This window comes from Drosophila rhopaloa, unplaced genomic scaffold (assembly GCF_018152115.1).
Source record: "Drosophila rhopaloa isolate 14029-0021.01 unplaced genomic scaffold, ASM1815211v1 contig_115, whole genome shotgun sequence".
NCBI classification, from domain to species: domain Eukaryota; kingdom Metazoa; phylum Arthropoda; class Insecta; order Diptera; family Drosophilidae; genus Drosophila; species Drosophila rhopaloa.
Window position 1 is genome coordinate 16964191 of NW_025334990.1, and position 21603 is coordinate 16985793.

Sequence of the window (21603 nt, forward strand, 5' to 3'; positions counted from 1 at the left end):
CCTAAAACTTAAAAAAAAGTCTTTATTATTTAATAGTATTATTTTCTGACCATGTAGCTTATTTTAATTGCTACATAAATAACATTACTTTAAAATATAATATTTGATAACCCAAAATTTGTTTAAATTCTCATGGGTTAATTGTTTGTTGCCAGTCTGCTCTTTCTCCGCAAACAAAGATACATTCGCTCTTCGCAATTCGAAATTCGAACGTCAATCAGCTGAAATAGTGAGAGTTGAGACCGCGGAGAGCGAAAACAGAGCGAACAGTACGTTTCCTCTCGCCAGCCGGTGAAATTGATAGTTCAGATAGGAAACGGCGGCATTCGAAGAAGCAAGCAATTCGGCAGCAGTAGCAGCGATATGGCAAGGAATCTGGAAGATAGCCTCATCCAGGCGAACGCGGACTTCGTCAACTTCGATCAGCACCGGAAGGAGTACACCACCCATTACAACGCCCTGCGGGACAAGTTGTACACCGAGTGGAAGGGATCGGACGTTCTGGGCAAGCTGGTCAATGGATACACACTGGGCGGTAAGCTCCCTGTTCCATGTTCTCAGTTTTCTGCCCTGGGGAATTGTAACTTTCCTCGAAGCGAAAAAGCGAGACTGCAACTAAGTTGCTTTAGCTAGACAACCTGCATTGATGTTGTGACGTCACTATTTAGCTGCGATAAGCAGCAAACGTTAAACCAAAATACGACCGGAAAAGTATGATTGGCGAGCGCCGAAAGTTTTACACCCTTGCTGATAGCATTACATTTACAAGTGCCGAACATCTAAAAAAACTTAGTTTTTACAGTGATAAAAGAAACTAAATTAAAATTGAATTCAATTAGGGCAAATTAAAAATATTAGTGGCCTTTCATATATTAAGTAATCATCGAGAGTGGGCAGCGAGATAATTACTCCTATGTACTTTTAAATTTATTTGTATTGTGAATTAAATAGTAGAGGGAATAGCCCCTTACAAGTTACCACCACAGATTTAACCAACACTATGAATATACAAACTTTTAAATGTACAGAACGAGTCTCTCAACTCTCTGTTACATACGTGTACTCAAATTCAATGCGACCCAGCCAACTCTTAATAAGAAATTCTAGAAGCTTCTTTCATTATAAGAGTAATATATTTCTCACCAAAAACTTTCTTGAATAGATTTTAGCACAACAAATTCGTTATAAAGACGTAATGAAGCTGACATATCCCATAAATAGTTACTTCTCAAGCTTAAGCGATTTTAGATTGTTATGTGATGGGCTTCAAATTCCTTTTATCTTTCGACTTCCTTAGTAAGTTCCTGGAATACAACAGATAACGTGCATTCGTTGGATAACGCTTGTTGTTAACCTAGTTCTTAAGTAATGTACACGATTTCTCCTTGATAGGTGGCTACGGCGATAACCTGAAGGTGTCGATGCCAGATGAGTTTGACTTGGTGATTCACTTGGTGTTTCCCGAGAATGACAAGATCAAGGTGAGGGCCGATCCCCGCAAGCCAGGTGAGGATTTTGTTACGGAATCTGTTTCAATTGCGTAACAACTCTGATTTGAAAAGGCAACGTGATCCTGGACATGACCGAGGTGATGGAGACCATCCGGAATCACCACAGAGCGGTCTTCCAGCTCCTGCAGAAGATAGTGAACGGCAAGAATGAGTTGCTGGAGGACAAGCTGCAGAGTTCGCTGCAGGGCTTGATGAGCCAGGCAATCAACAAGATGGGCAACCAGATCGAGGTGGACGGTGTGGTGTCGCCCATCTGCTACAAGAAGTGCGGTCCCGCCCACACGATCTTTGTGAAGGGGCGTTACGAGTACTCCGTGGACTTTGTCCCGGCCATCAAGCTATCGGCGGCCCAGTCCGTTTTGGCCAAGGCACAGAAGGAGCACTTTGGGCAAACACCCCACTGGGATGCCATTCCCAAGCCCATGAAGCCAGCCCAAAACAATAACCCATCCTTCAGGGCCTCGTACTACGATGCCGAGCGCAGGCTGCTCCATGGCAAGAACAACCTGAAGAACGCCATTCGACTGCTAAAGCAGCACAGGAACACGAAAAATAATATGGGCAACCTTAAGAGCTACTACATCAAAACGCTGTTCCTATGGGAGGTGACCGTTCAGAACGACAGCTACTGGCAGAAGCCACTCAAAGAGATACTGATCGAGGTGAATATCAGAATTTAATTGGCTCAGTTCTCGATTCGTCACGAAACATGAGCTCAGAAAGGCTAGTTTGGGTGGAAATAGATCTAAGCTTTCTTCCTTCCAGATGCTCGACAAGTTGGGCCGCACCCTCGCTTTGACATCGGCCAAGGGCAAGTTGCTCTTCTTCTGGGACCCCAAATTGGATATGTTCGCCGATCTGACCGAGAACCAGCGGACGGACATGTATAACTGCGTGATCAGGAGTGGCTACATCTTCCGCCGGGGCGATGGCAATCTCACTGATGACATTAAGGACAATGTTAAGGGGTCGTTCAGTATGAAATCGAAAAATTCCAAATCTAAACTTTAGTAACATAAGCACCTTTTTTACTGAAGCCAACAACAAGGACAAAGGCGCTGAAAACAAGCCTGCAAACGGACAAGGCAAAAAAACTGGTGCTGATGCCCAAACTGAAAACAAACTCAAGTTGAAGGTGGAGACAACTCCTGGCTCCAAATTAAATCCAAAACCGAATGAACCTAAGAAAACTGTGGCGGCCAAGGTGCAACCTGCCCCTGCCAAACAAAATCAAAAGCCGAATGAACAGAAGAAGCCGGTGGAGGCAAAAAATGGACTCAAAGCCAAGGTGAAGGCTGAGCCGGTCAAACCAAATCCAAAACCGAACGAACAGAAGGCAGCCAAAGTGGCAACTTCACCTGTTCAGGCAAACCAACCAAAGCCAAATCCTCCAGTGGCCGTTAAACAGCAACAGCCAGCAAATAGTTCCAATCCAAATGGCAATGGTGCAAAGCCGAAGACCAATGTCAACGGAAATGGTGACTCCAAGGCACAACCACCTTCGAGTGAGAAACAAAATTCCAATTGCCTGATAAACTAATTACGTTAGATGGCGGTGACCGGCGGCGGCGTTCTGTGAGTTGAAAGAGTTTTATTAACAGCAAAATGAAAATAAGTTTGATCTTAACCATTCGATCTTAAGCCTAATCCTTGCCTCCGTTGGCCGGGTGATGTGGTCGTCGTTGTTAAGTCGCTTGTGCTCTTACAGCCCTCCTCCGGATCGGTCCACGCTGATCTTCTGCTTCAGATTGGCCGCCTCGTGCTTCTGCTCCTCCAGTTCCGCCATGCGCGCAAATCGCGAGTAGGCCACGTCGCCCGTCTTGATGGCCGACATCATCTGTAATTCATTAGATTCCGATAGGAGTTAGTTTTTTGTACAACTTTATATAAATCAAGTCTCTTTCGAATTTGTAGTATTTTAATTGGACAACGGCCAGGGCTAATTTCTGTCATTTAATAAACGGATTTTATCGTATTCAATGCGTACTTATTTAAATATCAATCTGTTCAAGGCAAAGATACTTATTTAAATTGAATTTCAACTCATGAAAAGCTATGGAGATCATAAATAAGAAATTTCTAACTTGAAAGGAAGGAATAATAATGAATTGGAAGCCCTATTTATGGCCATCTCCATGCACTGAGATTTTCTTTGATAGACATAGCCCACCTGGAGGTACTCGTCCAGCTCCACCTGGCCGTTCATGTTCGTGTCGATCTCGCGCAGGATGTCGTGCAGCTGCTCGCCGGAGACGTCGCCATCGCCGAAGCTCTTGAGGGCACGGCGGATGTCGTTGATGGAGACATAGCCCTTCTTGTCCTTGTCGATCAGCTGGAAGCGCTTGATGTACGTCTGGATCTCCTCCTTGGACAGCTTGATGGGGATGCGCTCCTTGGAGGTGCGGTTGACCGAGTGGCCCATCTCGTTGGCCAGGAACTCGGTGGCGTTCTTGATCTGGCGCTCCTTCTCCTCCTTGGACCACTGCAGCTCCTCGCCCATGATGTCGACGATCACGGGCAGCGCCTCCTGGGCGGCCTGGACATTGAGGAAGGCCAGTCGCAGGCGACGGGCGATCATGTCCACGGCGGTGCAGGCATACTCGCGCACTCCGTACCGGATCTCCGCATCGATGTAGGGGAACTCGGGGTGGATGCGGTTGCCGATGATGGGCCAGCGCTTGCCGGTCAGCGAGGCCATCTTGGACACGGCGAAGGCCCGGTCGCCGTACGACTTGGCCAGGTGCTGGGCCACCTCGCACTCCAGCCCGAAGTCCTGCACCAGGCGGATGTACATGGTCGGGGTCCAGCCCTGGCCGCCCTCGATCTTCAGATAGGAGGTCACGGCCTCCGCGCGCTCTGGCTTTAAGTTGCAGGCTGTTAAGGAGTAGGAAAAGGATTGGATTATTGCCTGGGTAAGTATCAGTTGGTTTAAAAGTAATAAGTAATAAGTTGCAGGCTATTATTGCTTGGGTAAGTATCAGTCGATAGTACTTTAATAGTTAAGTCATTGGTAGTTAAGTAAACAATTTCTGACTAATAAGGTTATCAATTGCTGATGTCATTGCATCTATAAATCTGCTTCATTATCTTATCTCAGTTTTTTTTTAAATTTATGTATTACCAGTCCCAAAAATTCGTTTAATAATGGAAAACTTTTTCCCTGCGAAAAGCAAGAAGTAACAAATTGAAAACAAATCAGATAAATAGGGCTCTTAAATCCTGGGATCTCTCTTTGAATCTCTTTCAATATTTTCACGGGAATTTTGAAATTGTCTTATTAATTTCTCATTTGAAATAATTTCCATATGTCCGAGTATACAATGAGATCCTTCACAACTCACCCTTGATTGCCGCATCGATGGTGTGCTCGGCCATGGCCCGGTAGGTGGTCCACTTGCCGCCGGCGATGGTGATGAGATTGGAGGGGCTGACGTGGACGATGTGGTTGCGGGCCAGCGACTGGGTGTCGTCCTTGTTGGGATCGGAGACCAGCGGGCGGATGCCGCTCCAGGCGGAGAGCACGTCGCCGCGGCGCACCTCCACGTCGGCGTTCAGATAGTTCTTGATCTCGTTGAGGATGAACTGGATCTCGTCCTCGGTGGGCGTGGGGTTGTGGGTGATCTCGCAGGGCAGGTCGGTGGTGCCGGCGATCGTCTGGCGCTGCCAGGGCAGGAAGAAGATGACGCGGCCGTCGGAGGTCGAGGGATCCAGCAGGCCCATCTGGTCGGGACTGTAGTAGCCGGGCAGTACGATGTGGACTCCGGAGCTGGGGCAGCAGATGCTCTTCACCGAGGGGTTGTCCATCTTGCGGATGGAGTCCGTGAAGGGTCCGGCGGCGTTCACGATGCACTTGGCCTTCACGGTGAACTCCTTGCCGGAGATATGGTCCTTGACCTTGGCTCCGCACAGCACCTGTTTGCCGGTGCCGTCGTCCTTCTTGAGCAGCTCCTTCACCTCCACGTGGTTGCACACGGTGGCTCCGTGGCGAGCGGCAGTCAGTGCCACTGCCAAACACATCCTGGCATCATCCTGCTGGCCGTCGTAGTACACGATCGCACCACACAGCTTGTCCTTCTTGAGCATGGGGAACAGCTCGAGGGCGTCCTTCTTGGAGAGGTAGTACGAGCTCTTCACGTTGCGATCACCGGCCACCAGATCGTAGGCCTTGATGCCCACCCAGTAGTAGGGCACCTGCCACCACCTATCGGGATCGGGATTGGTTAATTGAGTCATAAGAGTATCAGAAGAAGAGGTGTCACAGATTTTCCAAAAGATGATTTTCTTATCGTTCGGTTGATTCTATAAACAAAAACTGTCTAGCTTTTTTTTCTCATCGTATAATAAGTCTAATCTATTCTTGCGCATGTCTCTAAACAATTTTTTTTAACCAATTGGTTAATGCATATACATAAAATTTCACAAATGTTAAGCATTAGTGGAAAAATTCAAACGGAAAATAAACAACTTGTTTAAAACGTGCTTAATAATAAATCAAAAAGTGATCGAAACCGGGGGAGTTGAGTTACAAAAACTACTACTACTTCTACCATATTTTCTGCTACATCAAGTAATGGAAAACCAATGTAAGGACTTTTCTATTATTGTTCTCTGTGAAACCTCTGGCTTTAAAATATATTTTTAATTACTGGTAAACTGGCAGCATGATGGGCAGAGGGTGGGTCAAGTGGGGCGCCGATTCGAGCATGGTGGCGCGCTCCGCCAGCGCCTCCTTCACCATGCGGTACTGCTCAAGGTCTAGCTGAGATGATAGATGATAATTAGCACTTTACCATGGAGGATGGAGGAGAAGGGGTATAGTTAAAACTTACGCCCAGGATGGCCTTCTGCAGGTAGCGCACTCCGCCGTGGATGAGCTTGGTGGAACGGGAAGAGGTGCCGCTGGCAAAGTCGTCCAGCTCCACCAGGGCGGTCTTCAGACCTGTTTTTGGGGGAGGGTTTCTTTAGAAGGGGTTCTAGTTTGGAGGTGGGTCAATGTCTACGCACCTCTCGTCACCGAATCGAGGGCACAACCGGCTCCAGTGGCTCCTCCGCCGATGATCAGCACGTCGAACTCCTCGCCGCTCATCAGGGATTTGATTTGATCGCCTCGCGGGGGCAAAGTGCGCTTTCTCTTCGGCGGAAGCGTCTGAGCATTATTCACCTGGAGAAGAACAGGGGATTAGGATAAGATTTAGTATAGGGTATCAGAGGGTACGCACCACATGGGGGGAGTTCCAGCGATCCAGGGTGTAGGAGGCCAGCACGGAACCCACGCAGGCACTGGCGGCTGTTACGCCGAACTTGAACATTCGCGAGGTCATCTCGGGGATCTCTCACGAAACTATTGAAACGATCGAGTATTTGATTGTGCTGAAAAGGTACAAAACAACAAAAAGCAATTAATTTTGCTTATTTTTAGAGCACCATAGCTCACAAGTATGCAATAAAAACGATTTCGGTTGAGTACAACTAGCGCTAATTTTTAAATGTTTGGGTTTCTTTGATCTTTGTTATTTGGAGGAAACTTTTAGAAAACAAAAGAAAATTGCAAACATTTTATATTCATTTTAGGAACAAGAATTCGATTTCTGAAATTGCAATACTTGTTATAAACAAGGGTATAAAATGTATACCTTTACTGTATTCAGGTATTCAAAAACAAATTTAATAAATTTAATTTTAAAAAAAAAATTGAATTAGTACCTTACGATACATAACTATTTAGTAGATACAAAAGTACAATTTTTATCTTACGATTAGAGATACATATTAGTATTAAATTTTTTTAATGTTATTTTAATTTCGGATGTTTTTTCTGAAGTTATATTAATTAACTGAAAATTCTGTTTACACACTATTTACCACTATCGATATTGCCGTGACACACTTGATTGAGAATCTTAAACTTGAAACTTGTTTTATCTATTTATGTCTCTCAGTTTTAAAGGAATTTGATGATTTCACAAACACCATAAAATCAGGCACTAAACAAAAAATAATGCAGAGAGTGCGACGGCTCAGAGAACGCTAAAAAAGCAGAGAGCTAATTATATTCCGAATAAAATTGGCACTCCCCACAGCACTGCCCCCCATCAGTGGCTACATGGTGCTCACAGCTGACTGAAGCTTTTGCGCGGAGCTTTTGGCCAACTTTAGCTCTCTTGGAAGGGCGACGAGTGTTCCATTCCACTCCACTCGCATCCATCGGAACCCGAATGTGTGTTAAATCAATACTGGTACTGCGGATGGCCAGATGGAGATATAGAATCGTGACGAAAGTTGCGACCCGGAACACTGGCTCTTAACCAGAACGTAATCCGCACGGCTGCAGGTTGGACGCACTTTTCGGATCCACTCCGATCCAATCCAATCCAATCCAAGTCGAGACCATGTTTACCTTTTGGCTTCCAGGCCGCGAGTGCCTCAGCAACAGACTGAATCCGAGGGCGAAACACAAACCGAATCCGAAATCGAAATCGCCCGATTTCCGACGACTGAGAATGAGAATGAGTATGCGAATGCCAATGCGAACGGAACGTTTTTAGCGGGCGTAACAGCATGTGAAAATGATTACATCAGAGTTTGAGTCACTTTTCTTGCCGCTTCCCGCATCCGCACTCGACCAGTTCGAATGGGCTATTGAGCTCACCTAGTGCTCTGGATGCCTTCTGTGGACTCCGATTTTATTTCCGGGATTGTGGCTGTGACTGCCTGGAACTGATGGGCTGAGAACTAAGAGCGATACTCCTCCGCTTGCTCCGTCCGTTTGATTCGCCAGTCGCCGTCGCTCTGCGCAAAACTGCACTGCCTGCAGCTTTTTTTCCGCTCGACAAAACTTTCAGTGCAGTTCGTGGCTCGTGCTCGGCGCAATCAGCTGTTAGGGCCACGCCCCCTTCGCCGCCCCTCCTGGCCCAGCTAATTGGCCAATTGGCAGATCTCAAGATACATGTTATTCGCCAGATACAAGGTATTCAACAGATTCTCGTGCTGCAGCTAATCGTGTTTTTGTGAGAGATGTCTCTTTCAACTAAATTCCAAGCGAATCAAAAACCTAAGTGTCACGGACATATCCTTTTTATCAGGGGTTTTGGTTTCCAATATTTTAAATGTTCGGGCTTCTAACCAATTAGCAAACAAACATTCAAAGATATTAGGGAAACGAATATGTGATTTAATATATTGTTATGATAAATATGTTTAAATATTTTAGTAGGCACCACACCGCTTTAATTGTTCATATTTCGTTAAAAAATATTCCATTTCATCAGAAGTATTCCACAGTCATATCAAATCCAGTGAAGAAAAAAATTTCCATTTAAAATATCAAAATTCTAAAGAAACACAATCACATAATATAAAAACATTTATGTGTGTATTTTTTAATTTGTGAAATACCCAATGTCTGCACAAAGCGGTAGAGAAACAGCGATTTCGTATAATTTATATCACATTCTAGTTCACAGAGAGCATTCTATATAACATCCATAGAGATCTCTATATGTATGAAGCGCTCGCACTTTTTCTCGATTCTACCTCGTTTTTGGCACCTGCGAGATGCGCCCACGTTGTGTCCCGAGCGTATTTATATTGTAACTGGCGGCACACAAGCGGCGTATCTGATATTTTTATTGTTTCGCGCTCTTCGGCACGGCAGATTATTCAATTATGTGGCGAGTGCTGATAGAATCGCGGAGCAACAGCACTGGCCAACAAGGTTACGCTTCCGTGAATTTCCATGGCGCCCCATGGCAATCGAATCAGGAACACTCCGATACGCTGATAAGAGCCATTTCACAAGTGCCTTACGCATTTCGAGGGCACCAGTTTATGAATGAATCATGGATACGAATGGCAGATGAATATATATGGGGGAGGGAATATCTTGATGGGCCATTAGCCTGCTCTCGATCGGCTGGCCAGACACAGAGCAGACGGCGCAGGAGACTCAAGTATGGGTCCGACTGCGACTGCGACTACGTCACGGCACACGAGATGGTTTGGGTTAGGTAGGTCAGTTTCACTTGCGCAATTGAGCAAGAACTTTCCATGGCTATTTATATGCGGCGAGACCCGCCGATTAACAGAGCGGTACGGACCTACAAACGACCTTGGCATTCCCAAAATGAAACGTACGTCTGTCTAAGTGTGCCGAAAGCGCAGTTATCACGCCGCCTGTAACTGATACAAAGTATCCAACGGATTGTCCGGCGGAACGTACTACGCTCAACACGCACCCGCGGCGTGCAGAGTGCTCCGCCCACGCTGAGTTATTATTACTTGTACAGATGGAAACAAGACGTCGGCGGAGACATATACCTATGCTATTTACTATATATAATGGTCGTGCAAAAGCTCGTCGGCGTCGCCAGGCGTATCTCTATCTGCCGATGTCGGCGACGACGCGTTGGCTAGCACGTGAACATTATCAGTGGACGCGACGGAGGGCGGGGTAGTTTGACTTTGCCGCGACCAGAACAGCAAATCAACCTGATAGGGTTGGAGGTGCCTATGATGCCCTCCACTGAAGGTGCACCGCCTGACCCTCAAATGTATCCAGCATAATCATAATCAGTAGTTAAGCTGGTCGACTTTAAGATGCCCTATTCTATGACTTTATTTAGGAAACCCAAAATAAGCTTGTAGTCTAATTTGATTATCATGATTACCTGAACAAATGTTATCAATGATACTATTCAGTCACCCATTAGTTACTAATGAACTTAATTGTTTATCTGTCTGTTCGCAATAATTTCTGCCTCGTCACTAGTGGCGTAGATGGAATGACAAATTGGGACCATCAAACGTTTAGCAGATTAGATTTGCCTAGTTTTATTGCCATTCGATTATGCTATGAGGTATACCGCTTAACTTTGGACTCTTAACCAAATGGGTTCTTTCCTTTTATAAACACATTTTGTATTTTAATTTAATTTAAATGCTTTTTCTCTTTTACTTTCAGATATTGTGTTCTATTCAATTTGCGGATGTAAAAAGATTGCATTCAGCCGGACTATGTAATCGTAAAAGATTTGGGAAGTAAAAGAAAATGCCTAAAGTTATAAATAAATATATTTTATAATATTAAATTAAATTCATTCGCAGTTTTTCTACAACCAATGGACGGGGAAGATGCCACGACGAGCAAGGTCAAAGAAGTTGGACATCGATGAAGCAAATCAGTATTGATAGATTATTTTGTTTGAAAGCTGTTTTATTGTCTATCAAAATCATTAAGATACGATTTGTAATCTGGGTTTTACCAATCTATAATTCAAATTAAGCCCGTTACAACTGCTACTTTCACTCTGATTAAATAAAGTTTAAAAAAGTGGCATACTTTTGGGCTGCAGTTATTTCCTGCTTTAATATAGTTTAAATACTGCTTTAATGTAGTTTGAATACTGCTTTAATAACGTTTAAAATGTGTGGCATACTTTTGAGTTGCAGTACTTTCACACCTCTTTAATGTTGTTTAAAACGTGTTGCATACTTTTGGGCAGTCGATCGTTTCACTTGAGAAAGTAGAATTTTTCATTGCATACCATTGGGCGCTGCTGATAATTAAAATTATGCAGCCACCTACTGGCATTTCTGTTCGCCTGGTGTAAGATATCAGAGAATTAGGTATGAAGCGCTTAAGTCCGGACTTTTGACATTTGGGCGGCCAAATTGTTACGAGTTTGAGAGCCATTGGACCTTTTTAAATTCGTAAATCCCACAGTTTTAGAAGCACTGTAGAATTTTTTTATATTAAATCTGAAATTGGTTCCCCCTTTTTTTTAAACGATGTTGTCATTAATAATAAAATCTTGAATTTATTGTAAAATGAAGCAAGTTCTCGCAGCCGAAACGTAATACACCAACGGGCATAAAAGTCTTAAACATAATGAAAAGTAAACGTAACTAACTAAAACTAAGCAGATACAATCGATTTCCCATCCTCAAAAGAGGGCAATGGCAAACTACCCAATATTTCATCTTTAACTTCGGCTCTGTAACTCCAACTCATAGGTTGGAAGAGGAATCCGCCGCGGTCTCGGCCACGTTGTCAGGGCTTCCAAGGGCGGATGCCACGCCCTTTGGGAGGTGGGGGGCTGTACTGGTGTTGCGCTCGCGACGCGTTCGCATCAGGAGGTCAATGAGATCGAGGAGCTGCTCGTCGCTGGGGCTGCACTGCACCAGCAGCTGCTGCACGAAGGCCGTTCGCTCCGCATCGGAGCGTGGGCCGCTCTTGAGGATTTCCGGCACCTGGGCCAGCAGCCCGCTGCGGCAACTGTTGTTGATCTTGGACTTGGCGCAGACGTACTCCAGCACAGAGTTGGGGTTGAGGCGATCACACACCACCGACGAGAGATTCTCGCGCACGGCGTGGTCTAGGAAGTCCTTGGAGTGATTCTCCGACAGCGTCTCCAACACGTTCGTCTTCAGCTTCTCGTTGGCTCCCATCTGGGCGGACAGGAACTTGGCCAGCGTGGCGGCGCTCTTCAGTTGACCCTTGTCGAAATAGCGCTGCAGGACCGACTCCAGCGGCAGCTGATCCACCACCAGATCGAGGGCGGCATCTGGATCCATGATGGCCAGATCGCGAGCGGCAGCCTCCTGCTCGGGCTCCACTTCCATGGCCTTGGCGGGCTCTTCAGTGAGGCTTATGTTCTGGGCATTGGCAGTATCGTTCCACTTTAAGCTGGTGAAGGCGTCCTCTTCGGGAGCTTCTCCCGCGGACTTGTCCATCGTCTTGTCCGTCGTCGCTGTTCTGGCCGTCTGTTCGCTGGCGAAGCGCTCGATCTCGATGATGCTGTCCAGGCGACCGCGTCTCCTCAATGCTTGGCGCATTTCGCTGGTCTGGGCCACCTTGTCCATGAGCAGGCACCTCTTGGGCTTCAGCGAGCTGCGCGTCTCTTCCGAATCCCGCAGGTACTCCTTGGTGACGGACACCGGTGGGTCGTGGAAGCTCACCCGCTTGCGCTTCAGCGCCGGCGAGTCCAGAGTGACATCATCGAGGCTCTCGCACCGCAGCTTGCGCTTCAGGATGCTCACCGAGGGACTGGCCGACGGCGAGGGCAATCGCTTGGAGAACGTCAGCAGATCCTTAGAGGGCGGTGCCTGAATCGGCGTGGAGGTGTGATCCGTGCCCGTAAGCTCGTATAGTTCGCTGGTGGGCGTGGACACCTGCTCGGCGCGGTCGAGGACTCGCGCTGGCGTCACCTGGTGGACCAGGCGCGAGGTCGACATGGAAGCATAGGGCGAGCCGGCGGCGGTATCCAGCTTCTTGTTGCGGATCATGTTGATCAGCTGGGCACCGCGTCCCGTTAGATGGCCCGTGGGCTTGGGACGCAGCGTGGGACTCGAGGAATTGTTTGTCTGCTTGCGATCGGGTGGAGAGTTCTGCGGAGATGAAGAGAAAACAAAAGAATTCAATTGAAATAACTTTTTCATTGGCATTCCAATTTTTCGCAAAAAAGCATGATGTAACCCCTTATCAAAAATGTCGAAATCCGGAGATCCGAAAAAACCTACTTTTATTTCGGTTTTTTGATCAAAACCCTGGGAAATAATTATCAGATTTTGGAATGCCATACCTCACTGAATTCGTTATAAAATTTCCAATCGGATGGCATTCACAGTTAAAAAATTTCAAATTAGTCGATTTTTGGCAAATATTAATGATGTAACCCCTTATCAAAATAGCCAAAATCCGGAGATCCGGAAAAACCCACTTTTTTGATCAAAACCCTGGGAAATAATTATCAGATGTTGGAATGCCATACCTCGTTGAATTCGTTATAAAATTACCAATCGAGTTGCATTCACAGCTAAAAAATTTCAAATCAGTCGATTTTTGGCAAATATTAATGATGTAACCCCTTATCAAAAATGCCAAAATCCGCAGATCCGGAAAAATCCACTTTTATTTCGGTTTTTTGATCAAAACCCTGGGAAATAATTGTCAGATGTTGGAATGCCATACCTCGATGAATTCGTTATAAAATTTCCAATCGAGTGGCATTCACAGCTAAAAAATTTCAAATTAGTCGATTTTTGGCAAATATTCATGATGTAACCCCTTATCAAAATAACCAAAATCCGGAGATCCGGAAAAACCCACTTTTATTTCGGTTTTTTGATCAAAACCCTGGGAAATAATTATCAGATGTTGGAATGCCATACCTCGTTGAATTCGTTATAAAATTTCCAATCGAGTGGCATTCACAGCTTTTGGTCGATTTTTCTCAAAAATGAATGAAAAATGTAAAAATCCGGAGATCCGGAAATATGCACTTTTATTTCGGTTTTTTTTATCAAAACCCTGGGAAATAATTGCCAGATGTTGTAGTGCCATACCTCATTGAATTCGTTATTAAATTTCAAATCGAGTGGCATTTACAGTTTAACAATTTCAGTCAATTTTTGGCAAAAGATCATAAACGAATGCCAAATGCCAAAATCCAAAAAATCAAAGGTCATTCCTTACAAAATGAAATTTCCCTTTTTTGATAATAAATGTTTGCAATATTGTTTGACTCACCAAGTTGCATATTCGCGTGCTTGGCTTCTTGGGCGAGGTTTCTACAGCGGCGACAGCAACCGCAGCAGGAGCAGCTTCGCCGCTGCTCCCCGGCAGTTGGGTGGAGGGTACTGCTTCCAAAGGCACATCTGGCGGAGTAAGCTGTATTTCGGTGGCGGCCTCGGGTTTCTTAACCGGTTCTGGCTCAGGTTGTTGCTCGGCGGTGAATTCTGGGAACAGATCTTCGCTCTGTTCAATAACTACAACGGGGGTGGGTTTCGCAGTCTTTGTCTGCTTTCCGGCAGCTGCGAAAATTCAAGTGTTGGGATTAACATCCTAAGCCCACCTGTTACTTGTTTTGCTTACCTGATTGTGTGGATTGAGCGACCGGGGGCGGTGGCACCTTCTTGGGCGATTTCAGCGGGCGTTCAGGTGTGGGCAACGCCTGTTCCGTTTCCTTTTGAGCCGACCGCATACGCGTCTGACGCTTGGGCGGCTCTTCTACCGGTGGGGCCAGCTTGGCCTCCTCTTCCTTTTGAGCTTTAGTTTTTCGGCCGGGTAGCTTGCGGACAGGGGTGGGGACGTCAGTTGTCTTCGGCTCCTTCTCTGATTCCTCGCTGGTCGTAATGTCGATCACTTCCTCGACATCATCCTTGCCTGTTAAAGCCAGCTCACCCTGTTTGCTCCTGGCGATAACCACCTTCTTGGGCGTCCAGGGCTTAATGGATGCCGAGTCCTGCGACTGTGACATATCGTTGTACAGGGCAGGAATATCCGACTTCTCGGCAAAACGCTCCTTCTGGCGATCCGTTAGCTTCTCTGGGTTCAGGCTCCACACCGAGGGGATGATCACGAAGAGATCGTCGCCCTTGAAGAGATCCCTCAGCTGGTTGGCCATACTCTTCATGGATAACTTTCGGAACTTCTCCAGAATGGCACGCTTCCACTCCTCCAGGAAGCCTCCCTCGCACTTCATCTTGTTCCAGCACTGGATGCCAGAAGACAACGTGGGTTTCAGGGCATCAAACACCACGATCAGTTCGTTTTGGCGCAATTCCAGCACCAACGTGCGGAGGGTGTTCAAGCAGGCCTCGAGCATCTGCTGGGAGGAGGGGTGCTCAAAAATGGTATGAAGCAGTCCAAACACGTCCTTATACAGGGGTGCCTCCTTGCAGAGGCCCAGCTTGAGTACGGAGGTAACGTAAGCATCGAAAAGCTCTGCAAAAAGCGGTTCGTCCTTGCTCTTGAACAGGTCTGCAAGCGCGGCCTTCAATTCTCCCAAGAACTTCTTCCTCTCCGCGGCATTCTGACCCGCATTCAGAAGCTGACGCCACTGTTCGCAAAAGGAGCTATCGAAGGAGTTGCTAGCACGGCGTCCGGCAAAAGCGGCCAACGTTTGAAGTGGCCATAACAGCCAGGTGTCCAGGAGGGAAGCGTTGTGAGCCACGCGGTACTCAAGCGCATTGTTGCGCAGGTAGTTGGACAAAGCCTGCGACACCTGTCGCCACACCTGTAACTTCACTGCGAAGCCTTCAAAGTCTTCCTCGTCGTTGGCTTGCATTATGTTTTCCGCGAAGGAGCCGAGTAGCCGGAACTCGTTCTGATTGTCCGCCTCAATGCGTTCGACGGCGAAGATGCAAGCGATACTGCGCTGCAGGATGGCCGCTGGGACTTCCGTCCTGGATTTTAGGATCAGCTTCAGGAAGGCCTCCAGAACATCGAGGTGATCGCTTCCGGCCACACGCTCCATCACAAGGTTCTCACTGGCAATGGTGTTGAAGAGAGCCCGTACCACTCGACCACCGGAGCCATTTTTGGCGATCAAGATCTGCTCGATCTCAGCGCAGCAGGCTACGGTGAAGGGGGCAACTGCCAGCCGGAACATGGCCAGGCAGAGATTCCGCACGAGCAGCTGCAGCAGCAGTTGTTCCGCCTCGGTGGCGTCGTTCTCAGTAAGCAGATTCATCCCGGAAACGGCGGCGGCCAAAAGTGGCTTCCAGTGTTGCTGCAGTACCTCGCTGCTCATCAGAGGTGACGGCTGAGCGAAGGTCTCCAGGCGCAGTTCCCTGAGCAGACGTTGCAGCGGTTCACTGGACTCCACGCCCCACAGGGCCACCAAGCAAGGCAGTGCCAATTCCCGGGCTGTTTGGTAGTTGTGGGCCAATCCCGAGGGTAGATTTCGAGGACCTCCGCCAAACATGAAGGCCAAGAAGTGCTCCACGGCGCTGTCAAAGGACTTGGGTAGCTCCAGGTCCAGGCAGGTGAGCAGGTACCACCACACTCGCAGCTTAATGCCACTGACGTGCGAGGAGCGCGACTGCGAGGTTCGCAGGGGGATTAGCAGCAGGCGAAGCCGCTTCACGGAGGCCAGTTCGTCGTAGGCGGCAAAGATCTTGATGAGCACGCGCCAGCAGAGGAACGCCTCCGAGCGGACGCCATTGTCCGGATTGCGGAAGCCCAGTTCCACGAGTGCCAGGAACTTGTTGATGTACACACAGCCCCTGAGCAGGTCCTCGTCCATGATCTGCACCAGCAGTGTCCAGATCTTGTGCCAGTTGGAGTTCTTGGCGTCGCGCATCTCCCCGATGAGCGTGGTGTACTTGTTGACGAACTCACTCCGAATCTGGGGCCAGCACCTGGCCGAGTGGATGGCGGAAACATCAAGGGCCACCAGTGCTTCCGCCAGAGCCGCCACGGCGCAGTCCTGGATCTTTCGGTCCGCATCGAACATCAGGGGCAGAATGTCGCCCAACCAAAATTCTACCAGTTCGTCATCCGTGAAGGAGGTGGCTATCAGCCCGGAGCTCTTGCAGCTGCTGGCCAGCAGGTCGATCATCTGGGTGGGGATTATCGGTTATGAATGGGGGCCAATTGAGGGAGCTATGCAATTGAATTGGGTGCCCTACTTACGTTGCAATAATGCTGACGACGACCAGCGGCGAGCACTTCTTTCGCGGAGAGCTGCACCGTGTGGTAGGACTGCCCCGCCTCCGCGCCGAAGTCGATGTCCATGGCGTGGCGATGCTGGGATTATGCACTGTTTAATAATATTATTTTCCTCCGTCAACAACTGCCACAAGTTTTTTTTACGCGCTGTTTAAAGTAGATGGTCGAGAAAAGCGCGCGAACTGTTGAAAATAGCGGTGGCAAAAGCAGGTTGATGCGTCATCGATAGGTCACTATCGATTGACTGTTAAATACCAAAAATACCTAAACACAGTGCTGCCAGATCTTTGCAGAGCGGGAAGGAAACATTCATTTAAATCTAGTACCTTTTTAACGCTGAAAACTCGTGTGGCAAGAACATGGAATATAAATAAATTGACCACCGCTCTGGGCGACATATCTAATTTAGATTAACATATGAACATATCTTTAAAACCAAGATCCAATTTGTCAAGTTAAGAGCCCAGAAAAGAATCCAGCAAAGCTTGATCAGAATGGATTAGGGTCACCAAATCTGTTTAGGTTTCAACCGCCTATAAGAACCTTATTATTTTTACTTTATCTATTGCGGCAAGATCCAATTTATCTGCGTCTCCATCATCCAAATGATTCCAAGCACAAAATAACGTTCTTCAAACATAAAACCATTTGATTTGAAACATTTTTCTTTGTCATCTTTATTAGGAAATAAACATTACACACAGAAATGAATATTATAATTGTCATTTCCCCCAATGTCAATGTGGGACACTTTCTCTTCCTAATTAATTAGCTGAACACAATTTGCGGCTGTGAAACCGTCGAAAGCTTCGCCGGATTAAGGTGAAAATGAAAAACTGATAATTAAACTTGGTTTAGCAACAGCTATTACACATAATATATATATATATTTGTCAATAGGTTATACATAAAATATGCGTGTAATTGGTGCGCATAGTTATACTTGAATAATTAATAAAAATAATACACGTATTAAATATATATAAAAGACAACTAAAATGACCAAAAGGGGCTATTACACATGTATCGTATATGCATATATAATATATATGGATATAAATAGTGAAAAATAGTCAAAAACATTTTACATATACATATAGGGTCATACATACATACAGCATACATATAAGTATATATAGATTAGTATAAATAATTATTATTATGTAGGTTTCTTTAAATGCGATTCGATTTTGTCTCGATTTTTAGGTCTAACTTAGGTCGGTAATTGTTAATTGTTAGAGATTTACATGCGACTACCCAGCTTAGATGTTGTTATCCGAATTATGTTTAGGTTTTTGTTTCCTCAATTAGTTTAGGTTAATTGTAATATTAGTTACGCTTCGATTTGCACACATTTAGTTTAATTAGGACTAATTCTAGGAAAAACACTTGCAACAATTTGCTGGAAATTCGTTACACGTTTGGGGGCCTTTGTTTCGTTTAGTTTCGTTTCGATTCTTTGTGGTTTGTTGGTTTCTCGTTCCGTTCTTGTTCTATCAAAATACTTTCCTTTGAGCAACTTAGACTAAAGAAGGTTTTCGTTATGCACTTATTATCGTTTACTCGTTTCTTTGAGACCCCTGAACAACGGCGCGTTTAAAACGACCGCTGCAGGTTTGTGTTTTGTAATGCGTGTGCTTCTATGCGGTTTTACTGTTTCTTTCGTTTATAACTTTAGTTTAGTTTATCATTATTTATCGTTTGTCATGCGACTCCATCTCATCTGGTTATCTTCTCCCAACAACTGTTTCGTTTTCTATCTACAAAAGGAATCTGTTCTACGTCCAATTTTCGAGTTCCTCGACTGGGGCTTCTGACGACGGAGGCGGGGAGGGGGGGAATGTACTTTCTGCGGGGCTCATGCTGGGCGGGGAGCTCGAGGGGCGTGGCACATGCAATGACTTGCTTAAAGCTTGATTACGCTGATGTGGTCGAATGATTGAATGGTCTCTATATCCTGCGTCCTACGGGCAAGGGCACACAACGTGCGAGAAAAGAAGGAACTGGGAAGAAGTGACGGGGGTCAGCTAATTTCCGGAGGATTGGCAGGGGCTACAGCTGCGTCTCACATAAATACATAGACATCCGGATCGATCGATCGCCGTATTATGGTTCTGTTATTATGTACATCGCCTGGGTAGCTTGCACTAGTAAATTGATATATGCGAATATATAGAATACATGTGTAGCAAGGAAGTGCCTTCGCAGGCACAATGCCGAAGGATAAGATAGATATATGTATATATATATAAAGAAGCGGAAGGGGACGAAAGCAAATCGATGCCGCTGTGTTACATAGATTATGCGATTAATATATGGCGTATGGTACGAGTTCGAGTACGAGTACGAGTATATATACGAGTATATGAGTGCTGGAGGAGCGCTAGTAGTAGAAGAAGGATCTCGCATCTAAAAGGCAGCTGGCCTCCATAGACTGGATGATGATCATGACGATGCGGGGAGTGGGAATCGGGTGGCGGGGGGATGTGGGGCATTCGACACCGGACATCGAATCCCCCGTGTTGTACTACCAGTGCATCACGCGCAATTGATCGAGGATGCGCTGCTTGAAGAAGGTGCCCAGCATGCCGAAGACCGTCGACACGGCGGCCACGCCCATCATGACCTGCATGATGCAATGGATGCCAGACAGCTCCTCCTCGGACTGCTGGCGATGGCGGTGTCGCGCCCTGTGGTGCCGTCGACCGCCATTTTCCTGCAGTCGCTGCAGCCGCTCCATGTCCTCGTCGAACTGCGGCACAATGGCCAGGTTGATGACCTCCGTCTTGGACAGCAGCTGCTCGTTGGCTATGGTGTGCGCCTCGGTGGCCCCCTTGCTGGTGGCCTCGTTGTGCTCCTTGTCCCGCTCCCGCTGCTTCTCCAGCTCGCGCACCCGCGACCTCTCGTCCAGCATCGTGTTGTCACGGCTGAAGTCGAAGTCGTGGCTGCCGGGGATCAGCGGCGTCTGCAGCGTCCGTCCGGACGTCGGGAACTCGGCCAGGTTCACCTTGGCGAGGAACTGATGTCCGGAAGCTGGACTGCGGGACGTGGCCTCCGGCAGCGGAGGCGGTGGCTGCTGTGTGGGCAGCTGGTCGCGCACCCTCGTCTCCTGGAACTGGTTCTTCTTGATGCCCAACACCTCGGACAGCGGCCGGTTGATCATGGGCAGCAAAGAGTCGGAGGTGGGCCGAATGATGAAGGACCCGCCGGGCTGAACGTTATCCGGTGGCTCCAGGATCTCCGGCTGCAGGGGCTTGGGTGTGCTGGCCACAAGCGAGGGCTTTCCTGCCCCCGACTCGCCCTTAGCATCCTCGGCATCCTCGCTGTCCGTGTAGACGGAGTCCTCGGAGGAGGAGGAGTCCTCGGCCTTGGCCTTGGGCTCCTTGGCCGGCTGGGCGGTAAACTTGTGGGTCATGTTGCGTATGGGCTCGTACTTGGAGCTCTCCGAGTCTCCGCGATAGAGCAGCGCCACCTTGCCATCGGGCGTCAGAACGGGCGTAATCTTGGGGTGGGGCGACGGAAAGCGATGACTGCTCTCGGGGTCCGGCGACAGGGCGTCGAAGTCGGTGAGCGCGGGCTTCTTTTGCTGCTGCTGCTGCGCCTCCTTGTCCGCGCTCTGGTCCTTGTCCGTCTGCTGGTACACGATGCTCACCTTGCCGAGCGGCGTGGAGATGATCTTGATGGCATCGTTGCCGTTCTTCCGGTGGTACGGACCGTTCTTGCGCTGCTGCTGCTGCTGGGAGCCAAAGAAGCCGCGCCCCTGGTTCTCACCCGTGTCGGCGAACTCGTCATCGACGCCGTCATCGCCGTCCTCGCCATCCTCGTCATCGTTGGCAAAGTGGCCGCTGCTCTCGCGCAGATCGATCGCAGTGCTCGGCACGGCCACCGCGACGGCCACCTCCGGAGCCGCCTGGGCTTCCGTGAGCAGCTTCTTGCGGATGTTCTCCAGCTGGCTCTCGCGGAAGCTGCTGCTCGGCCGGAATCGCGACCGCAGGCCTCCGAAGCCGCTGCCCTCCTCGTTCACGAATTGTTCCTCATCGGGCCTGGGCCTGACTGTCCTTGGCCGCTCCATGGCGATCCGTTCGTCGTCCTCATCGTAACCCATATCCTCCTCCTCCTCGGGCACACTTACCAGGCCCTTGGGATCGGGAAGCTGCTCGGGATCCTGATCCTCCTCCCCATCCTCCTCATCGGCATAATCATCATCGAGACCATCGTCCTCGTCATCGTCGATGGTGTCGTCGTAGAGATCGGACTGCATGCCATCCGTGGGGTAATCCCCACTCTCGTCTCGCCCCTCCTCCGTTGTCTCCCCCGCGGCAACAACCTCCTCCTCATCCTCATCCTCCTTCTCCTCCGCCTCATCCTTTGCCCCCCCAACATCCGTGCTATCCCTAGTGCTATGGCTAAGACTATCGTTACTATTACTACTACTATAAGTTAGATTTAAACCTGTTCCTAAACTAACATCTAAGCTGCTATTGCTCCGTTCGAGCAATTGGGTAGTCGCATCTTTCAGTCAGTAGCATTTCTTGGTGCATCCGCACTTGCGCACGATGTCCAAGTTCTTGATGTACTTGCGGTTATTGCTGCACACCATGCGCACCTGTTGAGATGAAAGGGGTGATTGATTAGGTTTGC

At 47.8% G+C, this 21603-nt stretch overlaps 4 protein-coding genes across 6 annotated transcripts in view; 1 reads left to right on the plus strand and 3 right to left on the minus strand.

The window, feature by feature from the left end:
* Positions 1–270: 270 nt before the first annotated feature.
* Positions 271–3268, plus strand: LOC108048876. Its single transcript, XM_017129815.2, has 6 exons — positions 271–535; positions 1393–1506; positions 1563–2173; positions 2277–2487; positions 2549–3086; positions 3154–3268. The coding sequence occupies exons 1-5, from the start codon at positions 364–366 to the stop codon at positions 3049–3051; spliced, it is 1611 nt and encodes a 536-aa protein (XP_016985304.1). The 5' UTR covers positions 271–363; the 3' UTR covers positions 3052–3086; positions 3154–3268.
* On the minus strand, positions 3083–9129 carry LOC108048875 (glycerol-3-phosphate dehydrogenase, mitochondrial). Of its 3 annotated transcripts, none has more exons than XM_017129813.2 (8): positions 9045–9129; positions 6731–6881; positions 6516–6672; positions 6341–6450; positions 6158–6270; positions 4853–5712; positions 3682–4385; positions 3083–3348 (listed from the first exon to the last, which is right to left on the minus strand). In XM_017129813.2, exons 2-8 carry the CDS (start codon positions 6830–6832, stop codon positions 3214–3216), a joined length of 2181 nt encoding a protein of 726 aa, XP_016985302.1. In that variant the 5' UTR covers positions 6833–6881; positions 9045–9129; the 3' UTR covers positions 3083–3213. The 3 variants fall into 3 exon arrangements, with proteins under 3 accessions (XP_016985302.1, XP_016985301.1, XP_016985303.1); XM_017129812.2 differs by lacking the exon at positions 9045–9129 and adding an exon at positions 8161–8307; XM_017129814.2 differs by lacking the exon at positions 9045–9129 and adding an exon at positions 7909–7928.
* Positions 9130–11305: 2176 nt separating this feature from the next.
* Positions 11306–17154, minus strand: LOC108048935 (telomere-associated protein RIF1). Its single transcript, XM_017129896.1, has 4 exons — positions 16927–17154; positions 14383–16852; positions 14038–14321; positions 11306–12896 (listed from the first exon to the last, which is right to left on the minus strand). Exons 1-4 carry the CDS (start codon positions 17026–17028, stop codon positions 11517–11519), a joined length of 4236 nt encoding a protein of 1411 aa, XP_016985385.1. The 5' UTR covers positions 17029–17154; the 3' UTR covers positions 11306–11516.
* A 460-nt stretch (positions 17155–17614) lies between these two features.
* Positions 17615–21603, minus strand: part of LOC108048901 (protein slit) — a 54624-nt gene continuing 50635 nt past the window's right edge. Inside the window, 1 exon segment of the mRNA XM_017129845.2 lies at positions 17615–21568. Within this exon segment, the coding sequence (XP_016985334.1) occupies positions 19490–21568 (2079 nt within the window). The 3' untranslated portion in view covers positions 17615–19489.

What these genes read in the sequence shown, in the direction of transcription:
- LOC108048876 (XM_017129815.2), top strand. Translation starts at nt 364, where the DNA reads ATGGCAAGGAATCTGGAAGATAGCCTCATCCAGGCGAACGCGGACTTC. An exon ending in CAATGGATACACACTGGGCG is followed by an intron (nt 536 to 1,392) that starts GTAAGCTCCCTG and finishes TCTCCTTGATAG; the next exon opens with GTGGCTACGGCGATAACCTG. An exon ending in TCAAAGAGATACTGATCGAG is followed by an intron (nt 2,174 to 2,276) that starts GTGAATATCAGA and finishes TCTTCCTTCCAG; the next exon opens with ATGCTCGACAAGTTGGGCCG.
- LOC108048875 (XM_017129813.2), bottom strand. Translation starts at nt 6,832, where the DNA reads ATGACCTCGCGAATGTTCAAGTTCGGCGTAACAGCCGCCAGTGCCTGC. An exon ending in GCTGGAACTCCCCCCATGTG is followed by an intron (nt 6,673 to 6,730) that starts GTGCGTACCCTC and finishes GTTCTTCTCCAG; the next exon opens with GTGAATAATGCTCAGACGCT. An exon ending in CATCGATGCGGCAATCAAGG is followed by an intron (nt 4,386 to 4,852) that starts GTGAGTTGTGAA and finishes ACTCCTTAACAG; the next exon opens with CCTGCAACTTAAAGCCAGAG.
- LOC108048935 (XM_017129896.1), bottom strand. Translation starts at nt 17,028, where the DNA reads ATGGACATCGACTTCGGCGCGGAGGCGGGGCAGTCCTACCACACGGTG. An exon ending in CGCTCAATCCACACAATCAG is followed by an intron (nt 14,322 to 14,382) that starts GTAAGCAAAACA and finishes GAATTTTCGCAG; the next exon opens with CTGCCGGAAAGCAGACAAAG. An exon ending in GCACGCGAATATGCAACTTG is followed by an intron (nt 12,897 to 14,037) that starts GTGAGTCAAACA and finishes TCATCTCCGCAG; the next exon opens with AACTCTCCACCCGATCGCAA.